The sequence below is a fragment of the Lissotriton helveticus genome, chromosome 8 (genome assembly GCF_964261635.1).
Source record: "Lissotriton helveticus chromosome 8, aLisHel1.1, whole genome shotgun sequence".
NCBI lineage: Eukaryota > Metazoa > Chordata > Amphibia > Caudata > Salamandridae > Lissotriton > Lissotriton helveticus.
The window spans coordinates 336,653,482-336,681,356 of NC_136069.1; the positions used below are offsets into that span (position 1 = coordinate 336,653,482).

Genomic DNA, 27,875 nt, shown 5'->3' on the forward strand with positions numbered 1-27,875 from the left:
TGCAGGGGGTGGCATATCCCCCGTCTGAGGAAGCCTTGGGTTGCATATCAAAAGCAGCAGAGGCCTTTGTAGCCTCCAGCCTTGATATGATAATCACTTAGCCATTTTGCTTGGAGGTGGTGACAACACCTCTGGCTGGAGCACGCATTATTTATGTCCTCGGAGAGCTCCGGTTCTCACCTGCAGGGGGTCTGAAACAAGTCTGTGATGGCAGTTTGGCCTACTCCAGTCAGCAAGCACACTATTAGTCGTAGGTTTTCAGGGGGCACCTCTAAGGTCCCCTCTAGATGCATGTATTACTAAATCCATCACTGGAATCAGTGTGGGTTTATTATTACGCGATGTTTGATACCAAATGTCTCTGGTTTCAGTGAAGTTATCATGTAGCTGGGGAACTCCTATATACCAGTGCCCAGCACATGTACGCAAAATATCTTCCCTGTCCACTTGTAATATCCAAGAATTGTCTTAGGCATTACAGGGGCATCTGCTCATGCAGATATGTCCACGCATGTAGTATAATGCACCCCTTAAGGCCTGCTGTAAGGGTGTCTTACCTATACTACATGCAGTGTCTGCAGGCATGGCACACAGAAGATGTCCCATGTCGTGTCTTCACTTTTCTCTGCACAACAACACGCAGCTTGCAAAGGCAGTTTGCATGTTGGTGCTGAGAGGTCTCTTAGGGTGGCTCAATACATGCTGCATCCCTTTGGGACCCTCTTTAGTATACCGGGGCCCTAGGTACCAGATATACCATTTAATGGGGACTTATAGGGCGTGCTAAAGGTATTGCCAATTTGGGGACAATTGTTCATTTTAGGGAAAGAGATCTGGCACTGGGTACCTGGTTAGCAAGAATCCAGTGCACTTTCTGTAAAAATGTCATCAGATACAAGGCAAACAGTGGGGTTGACTATGTCAAAAAGGGGCAATTTCCTACAGTATTTATTCATGCCCTACCTGTACGGGTTTTGGAGAGGATACTAAAGATTCAACTGAATTCGAAGAGGCTTATAAGGAAGGGTTTTGCCGAAAAGGTGTTGGCAAGAGTGCTTATATTGCTAAAGAAGGAGCAAGGATTTGCCAGTCCCAATTCTAAGCAAGCTGAACATTTGGATGAATGCGGAGGCTCCCCAAAATGGAAAGACCCGAAGAGCAGATTGTAGAAAAGCAAAAATTATATATGGTCTTGGTACCCATCAGTAAACTCACTGTATCAGTATATGAATGCCCCTCAAGGTAATAATGCTCATTTGGTCTGGCGTTAGCGAAGATCTGATTTTTAAAAAAACGTATATGTATTATGAACTTATATGAGCTTTCATCCAGCTCTCTTCATATGTTGGTCTATTATTGTGTCATTCTCATTTTTCTTTCACCGACAAAAGCCTACAGAATGTGGCAAAGGGTCACTCCACTTCAGTCAATCTGAGTAATGACGTTCTGCCCTTTCACAAGAACCAAACAGATACACACACACTAAGTAGTTCCCCTCCCTGCCGGGGATTAATATGGAAATCTATGAATTTTAGGCATGTTTTTTCCCCGTGATAGACGAGGGCCCAGGATCGTCCTCAACCATGATATTTCGCAAAAACCAAGGAAAAAAACAAGCATTTACAAAGTCAAAATGATGCCAGCAAATCCCAACACTAATGATCTTGCAAATGCTTATTTTAAGAGTGCAACTGGTTGGCTTCATGGTTGAATCTGACCTTTCGCATGTTGCTAATTCCTGATAATCCTCATCTGACCCCTCTTATAAGAATTTAGGCTTTGAACAGTGGAGATGATACTGTGAATTGTCCATCCATATGTTTATTGGTAATGCAATTAAAACCTTCCTACAATGTAAAACTTATTTCTGGCTAGAAGGGGGGCATCAGTGACGATTGCAAAAATGACCCAGGCAGCATTAACTTGGCCATTTGTAAAAATGGGGCAACCAGAAACATCACTGCATTTGAAAAGTTTACATTCTCTGTCCACAGATCTAAATGTGCAATTATTGAGATCATAGGCCAGTTATGTACTTGGATCACAACCTTTCAAGCCAAGATAAAATCTTGCAAAATAGCCTAAACGAAAAACTACCTGAAATGCCCTGTCAAACAACATAGACAGAGGAATCTTTGTTATTTAGAATGCAGAACAGAGACATCTGTACAAGCTGCTCTACAGATGGTAACTGATAAGCTGAAAAACAATTCTAGGTAAGGACCTGGTCTGTGCTGGAGAGACTGGATGCACAAGTATCGTCCCTTGACCGATGGCGGATCTTAGATTCTGAGAAACACTATTATAAGAAGGAAAATGTTACTGACCCTATAAGCAATCTGTTCGTGGCAAGTAGTGCTGTATATTCACATGCTATGCCTGGTCATCGGTTACATTGCAAAATTATTTTTCCCACACAATGGGTGAGGATGAAATGGTGCAGAAAGAGACCGAAGAAAATGACCATGCCAAGAGTTAGGAAGAAAGGCGCCTAAAACAACCGGATTCTTCTGGGGAGGAAGGATGGGCACATGTGAATCTGCTGCACTACATGCCATGAACAGATGCTCACAGGGTAACATTTTCCATTCCTGGCATGTATACTTGTAGACATACATGCTTTGCATAGCCTGTAAAGCAGTTCTATCTTTAGCGGTGGCTAGCTAGAGGATGTTGCAGTGGCCTGGGAAAGTGTACGTAGAACTGTTAGAATTTTGGCTTGTTAATGAGCTAGCACAAACATACAGTAATGCTTGGTGAAAGTGTGTTGGGTCGACCAAGAATCTACCTTACGTATGTCAGCTATAGGGTTGTTACTTAGGAAAGCCATGGATGCCCTCTTTTTGCGGGTATAGTGGGGTCTGGGAACTGCCTCTTGGCTTTTGCATAACAGGTTTAAATGCATTTGACTGCTCATCTTGCTATGCCCTCTTTGAAGGGAGCATGGCCTTTGAGTGGTTTTGTTAAAAAGACAGAGCTGCTGAGCTTTGCGCAACTCCGGCCTCCCTAGACTAGCACCCCTCACCGTTTGGGGACGCCCGCTCGAAAGATTCAGCCTGTCTTCCCCCACAGGGTGCAGCCTTCGTACACGTACCGCGGAAGGGGAAGAATGGAGTCAAAGGTTTAGAGGAAAACCCATTAGTGGCCACCACGCAACAGCAACAACAATCTGGCAGTTGCTGCTATACAGACGGTTTCTTACTCTTCGTCGGAAAGAAGATTGACACGGGACGCACACTGCCTACTATTAAAAAAATGCATATTTCATTAACCTTATAAGGTTTTAACTCATATTTTAACAAAAAAATACTTTAAACAGATAAAACAATTCAAAAAATAAAAGGGAAGCAGAAGCTGATACCGACCTCATACAAGCCTAGTTAAGGTATATGTAAATAAAAAAATAAAAAAGGGGGTGGAATATAAATTCGAAAATATGAATATATTTTTTTCCCCTACTGTCTCTCAACCCTAATCTAAACCTGAAAGGTAAGATTGAGTCAATGGTCACTAAGGCCCTTGACAAAGTCATGGACTCACTTGATGAAACCACTAATTAAAAAAAAACATTGAAAGACTGTCAAGGGCAAGGCCCTCTACCAGCACCATGCCTACTACTCAAGCAAAAGAAGGGTCAGTAAACGCCCCAAAGAAAAGAGCCGCACCAGAGCACCCTGTCAAAGCTGCAAAATAAAACAGGGAAAGCAGCACATTCACGCTTCTCAGGCGGTGATAAGAATGATGCCTTAGGCATCACAGGAGGGCAGCGAACAGACCCTGAGTTCCCTATACACCTTGACAGTGATGAACAGCCGGAGGCAGAAATAGATCTCTCCCGGTCCTCAGAGTTTGACACAGACATTGAGGACCTGGGGGTAAAACTTTGGGTAGCTCTGAAGAGTCAAGCAAGGCCTCAGGCTAAAAAATGGGCATTATTGAACCTTTTGGGGAGGATATGTTTGATCCCCTTCTAATTAAACACCTCCATCTCCAGAATGACTACCTTCCCAACATGTAGCGGACTATATTAGTTTCTGGCTGAGAAGGAAGATTCCAAAGGAAGTCAGATCAAGATTGAGGTCTGAATACCCACGCCCATCCCTTCCGGATAAGATTGCTATGACCCCTGAGCTTGACCCTAAGGTTGTTGCTTTCATAGCAAAGGGTGCAAAAGGCTCCAGGAAGGGGACAGACAAGATCATGTCAGGACCGTCTCTTGGACACCATTGGACCCTTAACCAACATTTTTGAATTGGCTGAAAATGCCTACATTGAAGGAACACCGACAGACCCTAAAGAACTACGTGAGTGGGTCCAACGGAATATCTACCTTCGTGGCAATGCCAATAATGCCATCTCTATCGAACGCAAGAACGGCGTTCTTCTCAAAACAGACCCAAAACTGATGGAGTGGGCAAACAAGGAAGGAAGACCCACTTCACAGGGGCTATTCTATGGAGAAGAATTCATTCGCGACATGCCTAAATATGTCGGGCCTTTAGCTCGATTCAGAAATCTCAACGTAGCATTTAAAAAGTCATTCAAGACAGAATTTTTGGAAGGGCCTGGAGAATGCGGGGTCAGGTCCCTGGCCATGGGCAATCAAGCTCACGACCCTTTCTGGGACGCGGATCCAAGTTCCAGCAATCATCATTCTTTGGAAATCAATTGTTCTTCCCACAAAGACCGCGGAAGACCATTCCGGGGCGAGAGAAGAAACAGAGGATTCTCCACAGTTAGGAACCCTTGGAAAGATCCTTCAGGCACCCCTATAAAGTTGGGAGGGAGACTAGCCCTTTTCGCTGAAAACTGGACCATGATTAATCAAGACCCGTGGGTTCTAGATACAGTCAAGAGTTACAAAATAGAATTCATGGATGTCCCCACTCAATTAAAAAGACCTCGGAGATAACCTTCTCTCAAGAACAGAGAAAACTAGTATCACAAGAGGTAAGGGATCTGTTGCCAATGGGGCTATAAAAGAGAGCTTGGATACCGGCTTTGTGAGCAATATATTCTTAGTAGAAAAGAAAGACAAGGGACAGAGACCTGCCATAAATTTAAAGAACTTAAACAAATTGGGTAACGTACCACCACTTCAAGATGGAAAGGATACACCTGCTAAGGGATGTCTGGAGAAAGGGATACTGGTTAACACGTCTAGACCAAAAGGATGCGTACTTGACCATCCCGATTGGGCTCCCACACAGGAAATTCCTCCAATTCTCATGGGAGGGAAAATTTTGGGAATTCTGCACTCTTCCCTTCGGTCTATCTTCAGCCCCTTTGTGCTTCACCAAGGTCTTGCGTCCGGTAGAAGCATGGCTGAGGGAAAGGGGTGTAAGGTTAATAATATATCTGGACGATATCCTTATTATGGGTCAGTCCAAAACAACAGTATCTCGTCATACAGATCTTACCATCTGCCTACTGGAACACTTAGGCTTTGTAGTAAATGCAAAAAAGTTGTCCATAATACCAAGCCAAGAAACTCAGTTTCTCGGTTTCATGGTGAACACAGTGACCGCAGAACTGAAATTACCAAGGGAAAAGATAAAGCGTTCCGATAGAAAGTTTACCACGTGAACTAAATGGGTCTGGATGTTTGCACCCTGTTTTACTTCGAAAAAGTATTTCCAGTCACAGGGTAGGTGACTCCTCCTTTCGGCAATAGTGCCCATGAGCATCGACTCCATTGTTAGATTGTTTTCCCGCACAGGGTGATAATGGAGTTAGTAAGAGTAGTAAGAGGGAGATGTCCATGAATGCATGTATCTAAGTATGTTGTTACTGCAACAGGTATTGGTACCCGGGGTGGAGGGCGCATATGATTCTACACCTCTACATGCCAAGAACAGATACGTACTGGGTAAGAAAACGAGTTACTTACCTGTAACTTCAGTTATCCATTATTGGTATCTTTCATAGATTCACATGCTTAGAATCATAACCGCAGACGAGGTGGGAGTCTCGCGGTACAATAAAACATATACATTATAGTCATAATAACATTACACAATAGGCTACTATGGACAGCAAAGTTACTACATTAGCCTATCTTAGTCCTTTTGCAAAAATAACCTAAGTTGGAAAACAGCCAATCAGGCTGCAGCACCCTCTTAGAACCTTGCACAGCGAGGCAAACCCTCAGATTTTCGTAGCACAAGTGACAGTAAGTATACCATAATGATAAGGTAAGCCTCTCCGGGGAGGAGGGTGGGTCGCATGTGATTCTATGAAAGAAACCAATACTGGATAACTGAAGTTACAGGTAAGTAACTCGTTTTCTTATCCAGTATTGCGGTATCTTTCATAGATTCACAAGCTTAGAATCAGAATAGCTAGCAGTAAACAATTCTTAGATGAATAGTGGATGGTGGGTATCATAATAAAACATAATAGATACCAAGTAAAACTGATACAATAATACATTCATATTTCCACTATGATAAAGGGCAATTCATAAACATATGCACTAAATAATTATATGCAATAATGAACATATCAATAGCAAATGTCATATCCTCTAATTATAGAGGCTTACCTTGGGTATGAACGTGGGATTAGTTCTTAAAAGGACATAGTCATTGGTAAATTTCAAATATGGTTGTCTTATAGTGAATGCCTCTATTTCACTTACTCTTTGAGAAGAGGCGAGGGCCAATAGTGGAGCTGTCTTCCATGGGAGATATTTTAACTCTGCTTTGTGAATGGGTTCAAATTGATGCTTCATTAGCTGCTGTAGTACTAGATTCAGTCTCCATTCCGGAGGAGGAGCCTTAATGGGAGGAAAAGTTCTGAAAAGCCCCTTCAGGAACTGTTTAATGAGACGATTGGAACAAAGGGATGCCACCCTGAAGATCGTCTGTAGGTGGAAATGGCCGCTAGATGCAGTCTAACAGAAGCAAACATGAGACAAGATTTAGATAATGACAATAGATAAGGCAGAATCTTATCCGGAGGACATTTCAGAGGATGAATATTCCTGTTGCTGCACCAGCAACAACATCTTTTCCATTTTAGAGCAGAAGACTTCAACGTAGAAGGAGCTCTAGCTCTAGCCAGAATGTCTCTGCAGTCTTGAGGTAGATTTATCTCCTTTAACTCCCTGAAACCATGCATGAAGTGGCAACTGAGCTGGACGAGGATGAAGAATCTGGCCCTGGCTCATTGACCGCAGGTTCGGTATTGCTGGAAGACGGAATGGCTTGCGCTCAGACAGAAGGAGAAGCGCTGTGAACCAGTGCTGACGTGGCCATTTCGGTGCAATTAGAATCATGCAGCATGGTTCCGTCTGGATCTTGCGTAGAAGTCTTGAAATCAGAGAAAAGGGAGGGAACGCGTAAGCAAAAATCCCCGTCCATCTCATCATGAAGGCGTTCCCCCAGGAGTCCTTCTCTGGTTTCCAACTTGCAAAGAATGGGCACTTCCAATTGTTCCTGGAGGCAAAGAGATCCCGATTTGGCTTGCCCCAATTCTGAAATACATTCTCCAGAACTGTTTAATCCAGCTCCCATTCGTGACAGGATTTCAACGTCCTCCTTAGAGTGTCTGCCAGGGTGTTGTGGACTCCTGGAAGATGTTCCACCTTGATCGTTATGTCGTGCGAGAGAAGCCTCTCCCAAATGCTTTGAGCCTCTTGAGACAAAATGTGAGACCGGGTACCCCCTAGCTTGTTTAGATAATGCATGCAAGTGGTGTTGTCGGTTCTGATCAGAACCGTTGATCCTTGAAGTTTTGGCAGAAAAGACTGTAGTGCCAGGAAAATGGCTCGCAGCTGCAGAAAATTGATGTGCATCTTTGCCATTGCCGCAGACCATTTTTCTCTTATGCAGAGATCCTGAAGATGGGCACCCCACTCTTCTAGGGATGCATCTGTTAGGATGAAATCCGGTACTACAGGTTGAAAGGTAAGTCAGACTGAGGCATTTTTGGAAAGCCTCCACCAGGAAAGAGTTTCTCTCATAACTGGAGTTACTTGCACTATGTCGTCGAAAGACCCTGAGATTTGGAGCCACTTACTGTCCAGCTCCTCTTGAATTGGTCTCATTCTCAGTCGGGTATGAGGCACTAGCAGAATCGCTGAGGACAGTATGCCCACAAAAGACTTGATCATCCGCACAGAAGCGAACTTTCTTTTTAGGAGGTCTGATGCCAGAGAAACAAGGCGAGATTGCCTTTCTTTGGACAAGAATGCTTCGTCTTGAATGGTATACAGCATTGCTCCAAGAAATTGGATCCTTTGGGAAGGATAGAGGACTGACTTTTGGACATTCAGAGATAGTCCTAGAGAGCAAAAAACCTGCAGGCATTTTGCTGTTGCATGAGAAGCCTCATGAAAAGAAGGAGCCTTTATTAGTCAATCGTCCAAATACGGGAATAATTGGATGCCCTGCAGTCTGAGATGAGCTGCTACTGGAGCTAGGAATTTGGTAAAGACTCTTGGAGCTGAGCGTAGGCCAAATGGGAGGACTTTGAATTGGAAATGTACACCTGCCACAGTAAATCTCAGGAATTTGCGGTGATTGGGATGTGGAATTACACATCCTGGAGATCCAACGTTGTCATGAAGTCCACATGATCCAAAAGCTGAAGGATTTCCTGGAGTTTCACCGTGCGGAAGGACTTCTTCTGAAGGTATTTGTTCAGTTTTCTTAGATCCAAGATTGGTCTCCATTCCCCAGACTTTTTCTAACGAGAAAAAAGCGAGAATAAAATCCCTTCCCCACTTGAGAGCGAGGCACCTTTTCTATCGCTCCCTTCGAAAGCATGGTTTTTACCTCCTTTCTGAGCAGAGCAAGAAGCAGTGGGTTTTTCTTCAGAGGTGGATGAGGAGGGGGTTGATAAACTCCAGAGTGTGACCAAATTTGATTGTATCCAAAACCCACTTGTCTGTGGTTATTTTCTCCCAATTTTTGATACGCTTGGATATATTTGGAATTCTGTATACTTATGGCATATCTGGTGCAGGTGTTACAATATTATCACTGTTTTCTAGCAGAGTCTCTGCCTTGAGGTTGGCGTCTTCTGCCTTGTTGTCTGTAAGCAGCCGCTGGGGGATTCCTATAGGACTGCTGTTGTTGCTGCTGATGGTATCCATATCTACCTTGCCCACCTTGTTGTTGGTATTTTTGATATCCTCCACAAAAGGAATATGAGCCTCTGCCTCTTGCTCCCCGAAACGGCGTTTTTCTGTACTGCAAGGTACCCAATGTCCCAACCGTATCTGTATCCTTTTTGACTTCCTGCAATGCATCATCTATGTGTTTGCCAAACAACAGGTCTCCATCAAAGGGCATATCCAGGATTTTTGTTTGGACCTCTGGGCGAAAGTTCGTATACTTCAACCAACCCTGACTTCTAAGGGTCGCTGCTACAGCAAGTTAGCGAAAACCCAAAGAAGCCCTATCCATAGAGATATCGATAATCTCTGAAGCAGCCCTTTCGTCCTCCAGAAGTATTTTTCTTGCTTCCTGCTTTTTATCTTCAGGCAGATACTCAAGATAAGGTGAAATATCCGACCATATTTGCCAGTCATATCTGCCCAAAATCGTTAAAGAATTTGTGGCACGAACTGTAGCGCCCGCCATGGTGGTAAAGCGTTTACCAATGTTGTCAAGGCGCCTACCATCCTTGTCTGGTGGAGCCGTTATTGGGACAGATGGATTTCGAGATTTCCGTTGGGCTGCCTGTGAGGTGACGGAATCTGGTCTAGGGTGCCCAGAAAGGCAGGCAGGAACATCATCTGGCGCCTTATATTTCTTGTTGATTCTAGGGAGAATCGCCAGAATTGAGAAGGGAGTCTTGATTATCTTTGCCCCTTCTTCCCAAATATGATCTATAATCGGAATTGAACTAACCGATTTTTTGCTCTGATCTTTAAAATCATAAAGAAAACACTCAGTTTTTTGTACCGGTATTGGCAGATGGAATCTAGTTGCTGCCCTTTCCCATGATAGCATGAAAACCTCCTATATCTTCAGGAGGGGAGTCAACAGATTGGGGGACTGGCGAGGCTGGCGTTGGAATTAAATATTCATCCCATTCATCCACAGTCGTTGGTGAGTTTGGTAATTCTCCCTCTTCAGCCACCGTGTCACCATCATCATCCTGAAGGAAATGAGTAGGCAGAGTTACTTGAGGTACTGAGGCAGGGGCAGCAGGAGCCTGCAAAGCTGTAGGCGCAGGGCTTTGTTCCAGAACCTGTATCAGTGGAAAGCGTGTATTATAGTCTGTCAACATTGCCGTGAGATCTTGCATCAAAGCAGCAGGCATTTGAACCATAGGTTCTTGTTGAAAATATTCCTGATGGCCTCTTAAAGATTCGCTGGGTTCACAGTATTCCTCCTCATTTTCATCTTCTTGATATTTTATTCGGAGCTTTGAAGGGTAATGTGCTGGACCAAAAGGGCATTCATCATCTGAATCCCCCAGATAGTGGCTAGGAGGTAAAGGTGAGATATGTGACACATCCTAATAGAATTGTCTTGAAGATTCCATTTTAGAGGTCAAAACTGGCGTAATTTGCAGAGATGTAGGCCTTTTACGCTTCAGCGTTGATGAAATCTTCATGGACAGCGAGAAATCATTGAGGTAGTCGACGGAAAAACCATCGTCGACGATGTTGTCGTCGACGTCGAGGTTGTTGTCCTTGTCGACGATGGGCTCGTCGGCGAGAGAACTATCATCGTCGGAATCTGTAACATCGTTGACGGTGTACTCCTCGACGAAAGATGAAACGACGTCAAAGGCGGTGGCATCGTCGACAGGATAGACGTCTACGACGAAGTAGGCATCGTAGACGGCGATTAAATACTCGCCATCTGCGCCGTCGACTATGGGATTTTCTTCGACGACGCGAACGAATCACTCACCCTCTGAGGAGATTTCATCGTCAACGGAGCAATTTTCGATGGAAGCTCAGAAAGGGATTTTGAGGCAGTTTTCAGAGAAACTTTTACCTGTTATCCAGATTTTACCTCAGAAGAGAAAGAGGACTTCTCTTTTTTTGAGGAAGAGTGACCAGTCTCGGATGGAGATTTCTTCAGGGTCTTGCTCTGTCTCTCAGGTGGATCTCCAGATCTATCCCTTTTCTTGGCCAAAGGGTTGGAAGCCCGAGGACTCACACTGCCTTCATCTCCAGATACCATGTCAGATGAAGCCTTCAACTTCTCCAGCCAAACCAAAAGTCTTCCTTCTCTGTCCTTAAAGGTCTTGGCAGGAAATGTTCTACAGATCCTACAATCCTTGACCTTGTGAGCTGGGTAAAGGCAGTAAATACATTCTTTATGTGGATCCTCAAAGTGCAATCTCTTCTTCCCACATGAAGAACAAGGCAAGAACAAGCTTTTCTTTTAAGAATCAGACATAATTTCTCGCAAATAAGCCAAAGTTCAGGAAACAACTGAGCACAGCCCAGGGAGGCTCCCTGTCACACGAGGTGCGTGAGGGTTTGCCTCTCTGTGGAAGGTTTTAAGAGGGTGCTGCAGCCTGATTGGCTGTGTTCCAAGTTGGGTTCTTTTTGCAAAAGGACTAATGTATTTAATTATTTAGTGCATATGTTTATGAATTGCCCTTTATCATAGTGGAAATATGACTATTATTGTATTAGTTTTACATGGTTTCTATTATGTTTTCCTATGATACCCACCGTCCAATATTCATCTAAGTATGGTTTACTGCTAGCTATTCCGATTCTAAGCATGTGAATCTATGAAAGATACCCCAATACTGGATAAGAAAACGACTTACTTACCTGTAACTTCAGTTATCCAGTATTGGTTTCTTTCATAGATTCACAAGCGACCCACCCTCCTCCCCGGAGAGGCTTACCTTATCATTATGGTATACTTACTGTCACTTGTGCTACGAAAATCTGAGGGTTTGCTTCGCTGTGAAAGGTTCTAAGAGGGTGCTGCAAACTGATTGGCTGTGTTCCTAGTTTGTTTCTGTTTGCAAAAGGACTAAGCTAGGCTAATGTAGTGACTTTGCTGTCCATAGTAGCCTACTGTGTAATGTTATCATAACTATAATGTATATGTTTTTAGTGTACCGCAAGACTCCCATCTCGTCGGCGGGGATGATTCTAAGCATGTGAATCTATGAAAGATGCCCCAATACTGGATAAGTAACATTTTCCATTCGAGGCATATGAGCTGTGGATCATTTGCTTTTGCATAGACTACATAGCAGTTATCTCCCAAAGCGGTGGCTAACCTGTAGCTGTTGCAGTAGTCTGAAATAGTGTACATAAAACTGCTTGGCCTACTCTAGCTTGCTGTGCTGCCAATACATCCACAGAATAATGTTTTGTGAATGTGTGAGGTGTTAACCATGTTGCAGCTTTGCATATCATCTATGGGTATATTTCCTAGGAATGACATAGAAGCCCCCAGTTTGCGTGTAGTGTGTGCTCGAGGGGGAACTGGTAATGTCCGTTTAGCCTTTGCAGAGCATATTTGAATGCACTTGACTATCCACCTTGCAATACCTGATTTTGATATAGGATTGCCCCTGTGTGGTGGAGCAAAGGAGACAAACAACTGGTTTGTGTTACAGAATGGTTTTGTCCTTTCAATGTAATAGAGCAACGCTCTTTTCACATCTAATGTGTGTAGTGCACGTTCTTCTACTGAATCTGGTTGAGGAAAGAACATAGGCAACTCAACAGATTGATTGATATGAAAAGCCGAAATGACTTTAGGAAGAAATTTAGGATTGGTCCGAAGAACTACTTTGTTTTGATGCATTTGTAAAAAAGGTTCTTCTATGGTTAATGCCTGAAGTTCACCCACTCTTCTGAGTGATGTAATTGCCACTAGGAAAGACACTTTCCATGTGAGAAATTGCAGTTTACATCTGTGCAATGGCTCAAAGGATGGACCTATTAATCTGGTGAGAACAAAGTTGAGATTCCACTCTGGAGCAGGTGGACGTCTCGGTGGAATGACTCTTGAGTCCCTCCATAAACGCTTTAATGACAGGTACTCTAAAAAGAGATAGATGTCTATTTTGAAGATATGTGGCTAAAGCAGCTAGATGTAAACGTATGGACGTGTATGCTAAATTGGAACGTTGTAGATGTAACAAATAGCATATAATGTTTTGAACAGAAGCATCCAGTGGGTTGATGTGGTTGTTATTACAGTAAATCACAAACCACTCCCACTTTGCTGCATAGCAGGCTCTTGTGGTAGGACATCTAGCTTCTTTGATAATGTTCACACAGTCTGGCGGTAGATTAAGATAGCCAAGGGCTAGGACTTCAGGTGCCAGATCGCCAGATTGAGCTGACCGGGGTCTGAGTGTCTTATGTCTACATGGCTCTGTGCGAGGAGAATGGGTGTAAGAAGTTGTTTTTGATGCGGAACTACCAAGAGTTCCAATAGAGTTGAGAACCATGGATGACGTGCCCATGGGGGAGCAACTAGGATTAGTGTCAGGGACGCTTGTTTGAGTTTCCGAACCACTCATGGAATGAGTGGGAGAGGCGGAAAAGCGTAAGCAAATATCCCTGACCAGTTCATCCATAGTGCATTGCCTTTGGACAATGGGTGTGGATACCTGGACGCGAAGTTTGGGCATTTTGCGTTTAGATGAGTGGCAAACAGGTCTATGTTTGGGAAGCCCCACATTTGAAAGAATGGGAGGAGAACTTGAGGATGCAGTTCCCATTCGAGGATCTTCTGTGTCTGCCGACTTAGCAGATCTGCCATCTGATTGTTCACTCCTGGGAGATGTTCTGCTAGGAGATAGATTTTGTGGCGAACGGCCCATCTCCAGATGTCCTGTGCTAGGTGGGACAGTTGGAGAGAGTGTATCCCCCCTGTTTTTGAATGTAGTACATGGCTATCATGTTGTCTGTACGAATTAGTATAGTCTTGCGTACTAGTTGAATTTGAAATGCTTTGAACACCAGAAAAATCACGAGTAGTTCTAGATGATTTATATGTAGCTGTTTTTGTTGGGAGCTCCACTTACCTTGGATTGTGTGGATTTGGAGATGTGCTCCCCAACCTGTCAGTGATGAGTCTGCTGTCAGTACTATCTGTGGAACTGGATCGCTGAAGGGTCACCCTTTTAAAAGGTCTTGTGTGTTCCACCACTGCAGAGAGCGATGGGTGCGACCGTCTACCAACACTAGATCTGATAACTGACCTTGAGCCTGGTTCCACTGACGTGCTAAGCATTCCTGTAGAGGATGCATCTGAATTATTGCGTGGGGAACTATGAAAATGCAAGATGCCATCATTCCCAGTAATCGGATGAAAACTCGAGCTGGTAGGGAGTGTTAAGGCTGGAACTCAGACAGTAGGTTTTGAATGTTCCTGAATCTGGCTGGAGTTGGGTATGCTAGAGCTCTTTGTGTGTCTAAAGTAGCTCCTAGATAGTCTTGAGACATGGATGGTTGGAGATGGGATTTGGTCTGGTTTACTGTAAATCCTAGTTGGTGAAGGAGTTGCACAGTTTTCTGTTTGTGGCGCAGACAGCTGTTGTGCGAACTGGCCTTTACGAGCCAGTCGTCCAAGTATGGGAAGACGTAAACTTGTTGTCTTCTAAGGTGGGCTGAGACCACTGCCTAACATTTTGTGAAAACCCTGGTAGCGGTTGTCACTCCGAAGGGAAGGACTCTGAACTGATAATGATGGCCTGCTACCATAAACCTGAGGTATTTGCGGTGCGCAGGGTGTATTGGAATATGAAATTAAGCTTCCTTTAAATCTAGAGCGGCTAGAAAGTCGCCTTGCTGAAGGAGAGGAAGCACTTGTTGGGAGCGTGACCATATGGAAGTGGTCAAACTGAATGTACAGATTTAGTTCTCTCAGGTCCAATACAGGCCTGAGAGAGCCGTCCTTTTTGGGAATTAGGAAGTAAAGGGTTCCTTGATATTGTAAAGGGACTGGTACTATTGCCCCCTTTTGCAACAACGAAAGAACCTCTTGCTTTAGAATGGTGAGATGTTCTTGTGACATGAGGTGAGACCTTGGAGGAATATTCAGTGGAGTGCTTGTAAGCTCCAGGCATAACCAGATTGGATAATTTGTAGAACCCATTTATCTGATGTAATCGTATTTCAAATGGGTAGAAATTGTGAGAGGCGTTGATCGGTGGGTATGGGAAATAAGTCGCTTCCCTTCCCTTGCAATTGCTTCCTCTATAACCTTTTCTAAACTAAACTCTTGAAGAGGGCGCTTGATTGTTGCCCTTGTAGGAGGAGGAGGGATTCTCTGTAGATACAGTTTTGGGGCCGCCCCTGTAGAATGAGCGACGAAAGGAACCCCCCTGTTAGAAGGTGATTGCAAGGCTCCCATTGATTTAGCAACTTTCGTATCTTTTTTGATCTTTTCTAGTGATACATCTACAGCTGGGCCAAAAAGATGTTCTTTATCAAAAGGTTGATTAAGAATAGAGGCTTGTACCTCATGCTTGAACCCTGAAATCCTTAACCAAGCCTGTCTATGGAGTAATACACTAGTGTTTGCTGCCCGTGCTGCTGGATCTGCCTGATCTAACCTGATAGAGGTATGAATTATTAGTTTACCTTCTTGAATAAGGTCACTGGCTTTAGTCTTATACTCATCTGGAAGGAATTCAATGGGCTTTTCGAGTTCATCATAATGAGCTCCATCATGCTTGGCATTGGCAATGTGCCAATTGTTAGCTGCTTGTGAGGCTATCCCTTTTCCCCGAAGCATCTAATAACTTGAATTCCTTATCAGGAGGAGGAGCATCTCTTATTTGGGAGTTAGCTCTCTTACGAGCATTGGAAACGACCAGGGAGTCTAAGGATAACTGACCTTTGATATACACAGGGTCATTAGGTGCAGCTTTATATTTTTTCTCTGCCTTGGGAGTGTCTTTAAAGCTATCTCAGTGTGTTTGAGCATTGGTAATGTTTGTGTGGCCCTTTAAGACAAACTTAGTGTCTCTAACAAAAAATCCTCTTCTAAACTCGCCTTTTGAAGCTTTACTCCATGATAATGTGCAGCCCTATTAAGGAGCTCAATGTAGCCAATGTAGGCGAAGGCCTGGATGGATATGTCAGGATCATTATCTTGAGGGACATTGTAATTATCCCATGGGTCGGGATCCTGTGGTGCATCCTGTGGTATATAGTCCTCTATATCCCCATCTCCTGTATCCTGCGGGTCAGGTGATGTTGGTGTAGGGGAATGTGTAGGTGTAATAAGGAATTCTTTATGAATTGGTGAAGAAGGTGCAATATAAGGAGAAGGGTTAGTGGCCATATTTTTCTTTTTTAAAAGAATTGTGATAGTCTTCTGGTAAGCCCATTTTCCTTTTTTTTTTAGGAAGTTTGGCGTGAATATAACCAGTTTCAGGATGAATCACTATTTCCTCCTGTTTCGGATCCAGTGGATTTTCGATCCAGGGCTCTTTGTTTGCTGTACTTTCTTTAGATGTCGGTTTCGGCTCCGAAGATTTCGGTTTCTACAATGGTGTCACAGTAACCAGAAAGTGTTTCAGTTTTAACGCCGAAGGTTTCGGGTCGGCACTGGCGTGGAGACGGGTATAGTCCGAGCCGGAAGGCTGTTTATGTTTCGGCGCCAAGCCCGGAGCCGGAGTGCTTGAAACCTTTTCTCTGAACTGACCTTGGCCCGAAGGCGGAGGGGGGACCGGAGCCTTTTTCTTACAAAGGAGATGGTACGGGAACGAAGTCCCTTTACTCTCAATCCTTTGTCTCTGTGTCAGGTCTTCAACATCAGAGTCAGCATCGGATACAGAGAATTGCTCTTCCTGCATTTCGGTTTCCTGCGCTTGCGATTCTTCGTATTCGGACTCTTCTTCGGAGAGGTACAGTGCAGAGCCGCTTTGCTGGTACATTTTGGGACTTCGAACCCGAAGATCACGGAGAGTTTTCTTCGACCGAAGCGCGTTGCAGTCTTTCTCACAGTGTTCCGGAGATAGGCAAAGGTTGCACACTTTATGCAAATCGGTGCGTGGGAACTTAGCGCGACACCCTGGACATAACTTGAATGGAGTCCGTTCCATCAGCTGCAACCGATCCCGGCGCAGGTAGGCCCAACGGCCTTCCATGAATGTTCTGATCTAAGGCTTTTGATAGCAACCGATACGCGGCGAATGGGAAACGTGATCGCTAACAATACCATCGAGGGTAATGGATTGCGCGTTGAAGGGGGCCCGAAGAAACGGTGCCGAACCGGAGCGCAACAATTCACATCCAAACCTCATTGTGGATAAAAACAATCTAACAATGGAGTCGATGCCCATGAGCACTTTTGCCGAAAGGAGGAGTCACCTACCTAGTGACTGGAAAGACTTCTTTGAAGAAAAACAAAGCGCAAACATCCGGACCCAAAAGCATATGATCTACAGCTCAGATGCCTCGAGCACTGTATTTCTGAGAGAGGGCATCCCCAAGTCACTTTTGATCGACAATGGCCCACAATTTGTTGCTGAGAAAGTTACTCCTGTGTATCTTCCTGCTTGTAATGGTGCTGTTGAGAGGTTCAACAGAGTTATCATGGGGTATTCAGGCATCTATCAATGCTGGCGAGAATTGGAAGCTTTAACTTAAGTTGGTGTGGGAGTATCATATCCCACCCACGGTAACTGGGTACAATACTTATAAACTTTTGAGGGGTAGAGATTGTTTCACTATGCGGCATGGATGTCTCAGGAATTGCAGTTAAAATGGTCACCGGAGGTTGTCAAAACTAATCTTGAGAAAGCCCACAGTACGTACAAGGAGTACTATGACAAGCAGAGGAGTGCTAAAATAGTACCCTGATGTGAAGGTGAAGGTGAATGGGTGCGGGTGAAGTCTTGCATGATGGTTAAGAAAGGCAGTAGCCATTTTTCAGAACCACTGAGAGTGGTGAAGGTCTTTGCTTGTTCTGCTGAATTAGAAGATGGCAAGGTTTGTCACTTTAGCATGCTGGCCAAATGCAATAAGAAACTGTCATGGAGGAGGGGCTGTGACCATCCTTTGAGTTCGCTGATTTGGGATGACAATATGTCTGGTAATACGAGTACAGAGGCCAATTCCAATGGGGAGAATAGAGTTGGGTGCCCTTCAGTGTCAAGGGATGGGATACAAACCGATGGTACATAGGGGGAGTGCTGTGACTTCAAATGTGTATGTAAATCACCATTGACGTTGGCTGCACAGAGGGTTATCGGATGAGACTACCGGAGCGAAAGTTACGCATTTGGGAAGACATGTAAAATTGCCCGTCAAGTTCAACAATTACATTGTTGGTTAATACATTGATTTGTATGGCTTTTAAAAGCATTATTAACAGAGTTCACTTACCTGTAATTCACTTACCTGTAAATGCGATGATGATGTAGTAGTAGTTCATACCATTGTTTATAATTGTTTATATTTCTTTATATTTATATATATTTCTTTATTCCGTTGTATGTTTGAACTGTATTCTTCAGTATCTTTGTACTGCTGTTTAGGCACCTAGCCTAGTTTTGCCTTCTGTTCTTTGTCAACGTATAAAAAGGGAAGATGTGTCATGTTGGCATTCTCCCCATTGCGAGGAACGGGCAGTTGATTGTTTGTCAGTGGACGGCTGAACTGTGACTGACTCAGTCAAGGTGTTGCCGTTCACCCCAGCCTGGAATAAACTTTATTGAAAAGTACTACTGATCGTGGAGTCGTACTTACCACAGTCGGCATGCGAGAGCGTCCTTTTTTTCATACTGCGTCCTCCGCATCATTATGCCCGCACACTCAAAAGGCTTCAGTCACTGTGCCCTGCTAGGGGGTCCGACAACCGCGCTCACTCCGGCTGGCATGCAGAGGCATCGTTCGCCATCCTCCTCGCGTCATCAGCGTCAATATGTCTGCTCCCTCGTAACACATCCACCCGATGCGTCAGTCACTCTCCTCGCACTGGCTCACAGCGTCCTCAGTAAGGGAGCACCTGCTACTTTGATACACGACCCATCATGATTGGGTTCTTTCAGCACGGGTTGACTAGGTCATCACCTAGTGGCCCTCTGTATTAGGATTTATGTGATGTGTCGTTTTTCAACCTTAGGCAATTCATAGATGTTTGCCAAGGATTATACTGTCAACTTTACCACAACCTTTTTATTTTACAATTCCTCATTTTGATTTTCTTTGCATAAAATAATTAAAATTTGAACCGCAGCAAAGTCAGTTGTGAAAGTGTGATCTGTTAAAAACAATGTCAGTCATAAACCGCCGTCATTGTGTACTTAAAATGGCACACAAGTTATAAAGAAAATTTTTTGAAGTTGAAGACCATCACTAAATGATTCATATGTTGCTGACCTCAGAGGGTTCATTCAGGCCCTGTTCGACTGTTTGCATTTTTAATATTAGGCGTGCATCAGCTCTTAAAATTGCTGATTCCGTGTCACTATTTATTGGGGCGACATGTTTTCAAATTCGCTACTGGCATCAGGCTCTGTGTGGTTTTTTCAACGAGTGTTGTATCAAAGGAGCACAGATTGGCCTATTGAGAATACGTAATTTGTGTTGGATTATAAATTTCTTTACTTTTTTTTCCAGAATGGACTGTGGATAGCATATAGTCTTTGAACCATAGCAACCATGCGTTATGATCTTTAATAATGTATCATCAGGGATTCAATCCATTACTCGTGTCTCCAATGTTCTGCAACCTTAAACAGTTTTATAACAAAAGGTCCGAATCATCGCTATTGGCTCGCGGAATTAGGCATGGAACAATTCGTATATAATCCGATATTCTCAACATTATAACAACTGCTAAAAATTAAAATCAAAATAAGACACAAAATAAAAAGCAAGAAAAGGAAGCAATATCAATAAGGAAAAATAAACAGACTAAACAAATAATAAAATCATACGTGCGTGTCTGCAGATACATGTGTGTTCTTTAGGGATAGCATGTGTGGGCGTCGGGGAGCATGCCTCTGCTATATACTGGGTTTGTCGAGGAGGGGGGTGGTCAGAAGCACAAGTAGCATTCGCACATAAATTTCTTTACTTCCGGATATGTTTTTCCAACTTATGCCAAATCACAGGGGCATTTAATGAAATAAACCACATTCTTAGTTTTGCAATTAGTGAATCTGAAGGGGTTTTTTTACGCACTGAGTTTACACTATTTCGGTGCCCGCGATAGTACATAAGTTGGCAGGGTATGCTCAGACGTGAGTCCCTTGCTCACTTTTCAGCCAGGCTTGCTTGAATCCAGTGGCAGACGGCTGGAATGCCAGAAAACGGTCCTAGGAAGCTTGTTTCCGGTCCAGGGAAGGCATGGCTTGGCAGTTCGGGCTGGACTGTTCCCATGAGGCACAGGGTCAGACTGATTTGCATATGGCCATGTCTGAACTGGGGTGGCAGAGTGGGCTAAAGAACGGTGATGGATTAAACCCAGATCTGTTGACTGGGTGTGAGTGTTTTATTGGTTCAGATGCTCCGTCCATCACCACCCCCTTTTGTTCTGCTTTGTTCGCCATAAGTTGGCAGGGTATGCTCAGACGTGAGTCCCTTGCTCACTTTGCCACTGGATTCAAGCAAGCCTAGCTGAAGACGGCTGGAATGCCAGAAACCGGTCCTAGGAAGCTTGTTTCCGGTCCAGGGAAGGCATGGCTTGGCAGTTCCGGCTGAACTGTTCCCATGAGGCACAGGGTCAGACTGATTTGCATATGGCCTTGTCTGAACTGGGGTGGCGGAGTGGGCTAAAGAACAGTGATGGATTAAACCCAGATCTGTTGACTGGGTGTGAGTGTTTGATTGGTTCAGATGCTCCGTCCATCACCACCCCCTTTTGTACCGCGATAGTTAGTTGGCAGACTCTACAGTATGCCCATTTGTGCTGACCCTCACTGGGGGGGGGAATCCCATCATTTGTCGCAATGTCTTGGGTATCCTATGTGTTTTTGTTTATGAGTACACTACCAAGTCTCTGATATTCTTGTTTTTTCTGAAGATAAAAATGGGTTCCTCCATAGTGGAATTGTGTAATTCCTTTTGACAATTATTTTAACCAAGTTAGTATGTTGGTATGTTGGTTATATGTTGTAACACATACCATTCGTTCAGGTTTCATGTTAGTGTTCTCCTCTAGTATGCACTAGGCATATGTAGTCATGGAGTTGGAGTACTTGGGTGCGATTCAGAAACAAGACTGGACCCTTAAATATTGGATTATACGACACCTAATAGCATCCACACCAGGGGATTTTTCACATTTTCTGATGTGGTAGGTTATGAAATACCACAACCACTCTGTTTTTTCTTTTATGTTATTGATTAGGCATTCCTTGACTTTTTATATTTATCAATTAGGTTGGGCTTGTGATTGGCGATACAATTTTTTGTGATTTCACCACATGGTATAAAGAATTTGTGTTGTGGAAGCATTGAATGATACCTGTGATATTGATAAGCTATTAAGGAAATGTGTATTAAAACAGACATTAAGAAATAGGTCCACATGTGTATGATTGAAGAACCATGTGATAACTGATGGGGAGTAAAGATCTTGCTATGCTCAGTATATGTAAGTCCTCTTAACCTAATTTTCCTAAATTGGATCAATCACCATTTCTTGTAGGTTGCAAAACCTCCAGAAACCAGTTATACAGATAATGGAATACACACATCCCCTGATATCACAGATGAGCCATCACCATGGTGCCGAACCTTGTGAACAACTGACCAGAGAACAAAAGGTAGTGCTCTAAATTGGAAGTGTTGACAATCTACCACAAAACAGAGATACTTGCAGTGATGAAGATGTATTGGGCCTGAATGACAGGAAACCCACACCATTTATGTACTGCAAAATGTAAAGAAGGATAAACATCCAGAAACTCTACTCTTTAATGCTTTTGATCAGTTGCCTGATGTCTAGAATGAGGCTCCACTCTCCAGACTTCTGTTGTAAAAAAAAAGAATCTTCAATTGAAATCCCGATTCCTGTGGACCTTCTGTACCCCTTTTCCACAGTAAGGTATGAGAAGTTATTTGGGGTTCTCTATATTAACGGCATGCAAGAGTCATATTCCGTGAAGAGGTTTTCATGGTGCATAGTGTAGAGGTGACTTGAATTTGGAGGGGTGAGATATGGAAGAGTCACTATGTCTGATTTTCTTTTTGTGCTTACTTTGCTTTTCTGTGGGAGATCTAAAAGAGGAGACCTAGCGACTTTCGACAAGGGGAGATCTGCATTTGCCTCTACGATCATCAAAGGCTTTGGCCATGGACAGCTTTTACCTTCCTCTTCTTGAAGGCCTTGGGGTTCATGCAAAGGTAAGACCAGTACGACTGTGAAGTGATTATGCCCCAAACAAGCAAACAATTAATGTGGAGGCCTGTGATGGACACTGGACTCTCACAGTCTCTACAGGGTGCGAACCCTGAGCGCTTGAAAAAAAGACATCCTATTCCGGCACCAAAAATATTGAGAATTTGCTGATAATTTTTCATTAACGTGCAGCGTGGTCGGCCACAAGACCGGCCTGCGTCTGGGCCGTATCTCCAACTTCCTTGCCTTCCAAGCAACGCCAGAGATTAATTTTAGTGGATGGCTTTGCTATTGTTGGATTTGCTTTTCTTTGTTTTATTTTACACTGCTTGAAACTTACAAGTCTGAAGCAACATATCAGTCCGGCACAAAAAGATGTCAGCTGGTGCACTCACAAGTGGAGTATGATTTTAAAAAATAATAATTCTGGGTACTCCTGACAACTGCCCTGGAGTTTGTCACTTTTGGGGTTGGCTTCCAATACGTCTGGAATTCTTTTTTCTCCCAACAGTGCTTACTCATGTGTCTAGGCAAACTCACAAGTTTCAGGATAGCAGAAAAAAATGCTGTCCTCCCCCAGCCAACCCCAATTTGTAAAATGTTCAATATCTAATTGACATATATGAGAAATTACTCAAGAGTTAAAACAACACAGATATACAAAATTGTTAAACCTTTAAATCCCGGATGGCAACTTTTTAAAACACTAATCTCAACTATGCATGGATTTATACCAAACTAAAGAAGCTTGCTTTCTGGGTAAATTTTTACTTTCGTGTCAAGTTTGGTGGAAATCAGTTTTGCTACATCTTTCGGCAACATCTCATATGGGAGATAAAATGGGATATTGCTGCTTTTTCACATTCGCTTTACTCTTTTCCAGTGGAATGATCTTCGTGAAACTTGATGCTGAAAACTAACAGAGTAAGTAGATTGCCAAGTTTCATGCAAATCTATCCAGGGGGTTAAAAGTAATCGGCAAATCAAAAATAAATTCAATGGAAACATCTTCTGAACCCTAACTACACAGTGGCTATCAACACTAAGTAATTAATACATATAAATATATTGATATTTAAACAGTGTTTAGCATGGGTTCTCAGTTTGGTGGGGAACAGTTTGAGCATGCAGATCTGTGACGGATCCAATGCTGCAAAGTTAGCAGAATGCACAGAATAGTTTCAACAGAACACCAACACATGAAAGCGTTTTTTTAACACTACAAACATAACATTGTATTTGTATTTTAATAAAAGCATGCTAAAAACAAATCTATTATAAAAAATAAGTTTCGTTGAGAAAGCATTTACCTCAAGCAGTGAGTAATTGACGTATTTTGTTCCACATCAACTGAAAGATCTAAAAAATCTTCATCTTTGCTGCTTATCTATGGAATAAAATAATCATGGTTACAGCACCTAGTCAAACAAACTACAGTCAACAAAATATATCCTTTTCTTTTTAAGTAGAACAAAAAAAAATGTTTTTGAAAAAGGGCTCTGCCATCATCACATTGATTTGGGCTGGACGCCAGCCTCGCCTATGAACTCCTGACATTGCCGCTGGCCTGCAGCGGAATGGGAGCGCTCGACTTTAGGCTCTACGCATTGTGTGGCCAAGCTAGCTTTCTCCACTTCTGGATCCACCCAACACCTTTCCAGCCTCACGTGGCGGTCAAGACAGACCTGGCCTCACCTTGGCCACTGCAGGCTGTGTTGTTTTTACCACAAAGGACTCCCTGCGACAAAGTCGAAATGAAATGAAATGAAAATGTGACTTATAAAGCGCTACAGTTGCCCTGAGGCGTCCAGGCGCTGAAAACAGATGGGGCCCTCTTGAGGTATTTTGCTAGGCATTAAACAGCAGGGTTTTTAGCTGTTTACGAAAAGTGGTCAGGTTGGGGTTGTTCCTTAGCTGCAGAGGGAGTGAGTTCCAGAGTTTGGAAACGTTATACGAGAAGGAGCGTCCTCCCGCTCTAGCTCTGCGAGTTCTGGGGATCTCAGCCAGGAATGCTGTAGAAGAGCGGAGGGATTTATTCGGCCTATAGGGAGAAATCAGGGGTCGATTAATGTCTGGGCCCGTTTCCCAGAAAGTCTGGTGAGCAATGCAGAGCGATTTGAATCTTACTCTGTCCCTGATAGGTAACCAGTGCAGGGTCCTCAAGCTGGTTCTCACTGAGGTCCTCCGGGGGATGCCCAATAGTGCTCTGGCAGCACAGTTTTGGGTGCGTTGGAGCTTCTGTAGGGTGTAGTCCGGGGCTCCCAGGTATAGGGCGTTAATAAAATCCAAACGGGATTGGATAAGGCCCTGTATAATTATCTGTTTGGCCTCGAAGCAGAGGAGGGGAAGGACTTTCTTGATCACTCTGAGGAGGCCAAAACAGGTAGCTGAGATCTTAGTGGCCTGTGTGTTGAAGCTCAAAGACTTGTCGAGCCAGACCCCTAAGCTTTTAATGCTGTCTCTGGGAGGTGGAGCCACTCCCATGCTTGATGGCCAGCTCGGCTCTATGGAGACGGGGGAGGCTGTGCCCAGGATCATCAGCTCGGTTTTATCGTCATTCAACTTTAGGCAGGAGCTCATCATCCACTTCTTTACATCCTCCAGACAAGCCGCTAGGTCTGGTGGCGCCTGGAGGCCGCTCTTCTCTGCCAGGGAGACCACCAGCTGGGTGTCGTCTGCATAGGAGATGATCTTTACACCATGCGGACGGACAACCTCAGCCAGTGGCCTCATGTAAGCGTTGAAGAGCGTAGGGCTTAAGGATGAGCCCTGGGGAACTCCACATCCCAAGGGACGAATGGATGAGCGTGATGTACCATCGAAGACCTGAAAGGTTCTGTTGGACAGAAAAGAATTGAACCATGTCAGGGCATCTCCGGTCACTCCTAAGTTGGCAAGACGAGTTAGCAAGATTTTGTGATGCACCGTATCAAATGCGGCACTTAGATCGAGGAGGATCACTGCCACTGATCCTCCTCGATCCAGGAGCCGTCTTGCCTCCTCAGTCACAGCGAGCAAGGCCGTCTCAGTCCCATGTTTGGTACGGAAGCCTGTTTGGGAGGAGTCGAGGAGATGGTTTTCCTCAAAGAACATTGTCAGAGTGGTATTGACATGTTTCTCCAGAATTTTCGATGCCCAGGGGAGTAACGAGATCGGACGATAATTACTAGAGTTAGCCGGGTCTAGAGAAGGCTTTTTCAGCAGGGCCCGCACCATAGCATTCTTCCATGTTGGGGGGACTGTCCCACTGATTATGGAGGAGTTCATGAGCTCCAGGAGCGTGGGGAGAATAGCAATGCTGGCAAGGTTCAATGAGCCTGGGGGGGCGGGGTCGCACGGGGAGCCGGATTTTATTTTTTGTGCCAGTGTCTGTGCGGTTTCCAAAGTTATCAGGGGGAAAGACTCTAGGCACTTGGTTGAATTTGAAGTCAGGTGCGGGTTCTGACCAGGGGAGTCAGAGGGGGGATTGGGAAAGGAAAGATAGATTTTATTAATTTTTTGGAAAAAGAATTCCGCCAGATCATTGCATTTAGTTAGTGAGTTATTGTTATCTGTGACTGGGGGCGGGGGTTTGATCAGGGAGTTAACTATGTAGTAGATTTCTTTGGGTTTAGATTTTGCCGTGGTTATTTTAAGGTTGTAGAAGGCAGCTTGCGCAGATTTAATAGCCAGTTTATAGTTCCTGATCAGTTCCCTATACATGACCTTATCTTCAGGATTGTATGAGATGCGCCACTTTCTCTCCTGTTTTTTGCAGAGACGTTTGTGGTTCCTGAGCTCTTCTGTGTACCAGGGAGCCGTTTTACTATGTCTCTTAGATTTGGGTGCGTGTTCTGGGAGGACCTGGTCCAGAGAGGTGGTTATCCATTCTTCATATTTTTTGTTATTAGCAGTTGGGTCTTGGGAAAGGGAGGGTCTCATGGTGCCTAGAGCTTGTACCCAGTTGTCAATGGGGAGTTTGGACCAGTTACGGGTTTTCCTAGTGGTGAATGAGGAGGAGAGAGGTTTGCTTGTGGTCCAGTTGAAAGCTATTAGAAAGTGGTCTGACCAGGGGAGTCTGGTTATGTTTCCCACTTCAAGCTGGTCACAGTTACTGAAAATAGGGTCCAGCAGATGTCCTTTTTCATGTGTAGCCGATGGGACTCGTTGCTCGAGTTGATATGCAGCCAGGCTTAACTTGGTCTCTTGTGCCGGCAGGTCTAGTGGGTTGTCGAAGTGGATATTAAAATCTCCAAGTAGGGAGAAGTTGGACGGGGAGACAACCGACTGAGAGGTCACAGAGAGCAAGGAAGTATTAAATTGTCCTATAGGACCGGGAGGGCGGTAGATGAGAATGCCGGTGAAGCAGGCATTGGGAGAAAATTCGATGGCAAAAGAAAGGTTTTCACAGTCCTCAATATCTTCCGATAAGTGACGACAGATGAAGCTTTCTTTGTGTATGATTGCAAGGCCGCCACCTCTGCCCTTAGGTCGGTCTGCGCGTGCTATCTGGTACCCTGGAATGATAGCTTGTGCTAAGTCTGGCTGAGAGTCTTGGTTCAGCCAGGTCTCAGTCAGGAACATGGCGTCTGGGGCGTATTCCTCTAGTATTAGTGAGATCTCTAGACTGTGTTTTACGAGGGACCTACAGTTTAGGAGAAACAGAGTAGGTCGTTAACTCGCCTGATGGTTTGGTGGTTGGAATGCATAGGTGTGAATTGCAGTACTTACAGCGTCGAGGAATCTCCAAGGGGTGTAACGGGATAGCGCAATTAGGAGAGACAGGTGGCCGTAGCTGGCATAGAAGGTCTCGGCTGTATACCAGTCTGTCGCCTCTGGGGGAACCAGGGGACGTGGCCCTTGGGCCCGGCCGGGCGCGGACGAGCGCAGACGAGCTTGCCTTAAGCGCGCCTTCGGCGCGCAATCGGCGCGCCCGCTGCGCTCGTCCGCTGCGCGTCCTATGGTTGCACATATCTAGAGAGGAGGAGTCGAAGGGGGCGTGGCCTGTAGGGTGGGCGTGTCTCCCTCCGCGACAGCTTCCAGTCAGCTGTGCGAGGAGCTGGGTGAAACGCGAGTGAAGTCGACACGGTGGAATGCGTGCGTTGGGCCTGGGACGGACTTCGTTGGTTCACTAGCACCAAAGAACTTTTCGCGCCCTCAATGCAGCTCGCCAACAACCCCTCATTCCCCCTGCTGCAGACCGCTGGCATGGCACGTCGGGCCGCAGACTTGGGTGTCTGCACCAACGCTGACGTCTACCCTAATGACTTCTTCACTATTCTTGATGACGCTACACCACTCGATAAATTTCTTTATTATCAGATCAGGGCCACACGTAAAAGTATCCATCCGACCTTCCCACTCGCTCCCCAGCCTATTGCTGCGCTTGAATATATTCACTCCTCCGCTTCCCCGCACAAACTAGTCACAAGATTATATGTGCTCGCACTGACGGCCTCCCCCAGGGACAGGGAGCGCGCTCATAATGCATGGGACATGGACTTAGATAATGGCATCTCTCCCGGGCAGTGGCAATAATGTTGCAGCCAAACCAAGTGCCTATCCCCAAATTATTAACTACGGCTCATTCATTTCAAATATCTTCACCGACTTTACCGCACACCTGCCTCACTACAT

General features: G+C 44.6%; 1 protein-coding gene across 1 annotated transcript in view; it reads right to left on the reverse strand.

The window, feature by feature from the left end:
• The window catches only part of USP12 (ubiquitin specific peptidase 12), a 401,704-nt gene that overhangs the window by 104,020 nt on the left and 269,809 nt on the right, over window positions 1-27,875 (reverse strand). The window contains exon 5 of the mRNA XM_078657114.1: window positions 23,570-23,646. Coding sequence (XP_078513240.1) covers window positions 23,570-23,646 — 77 coding nt within the window. The remainder of the gene's footprint in view (window positions 1-23,569; window positions 23,647-27,875) is intronic.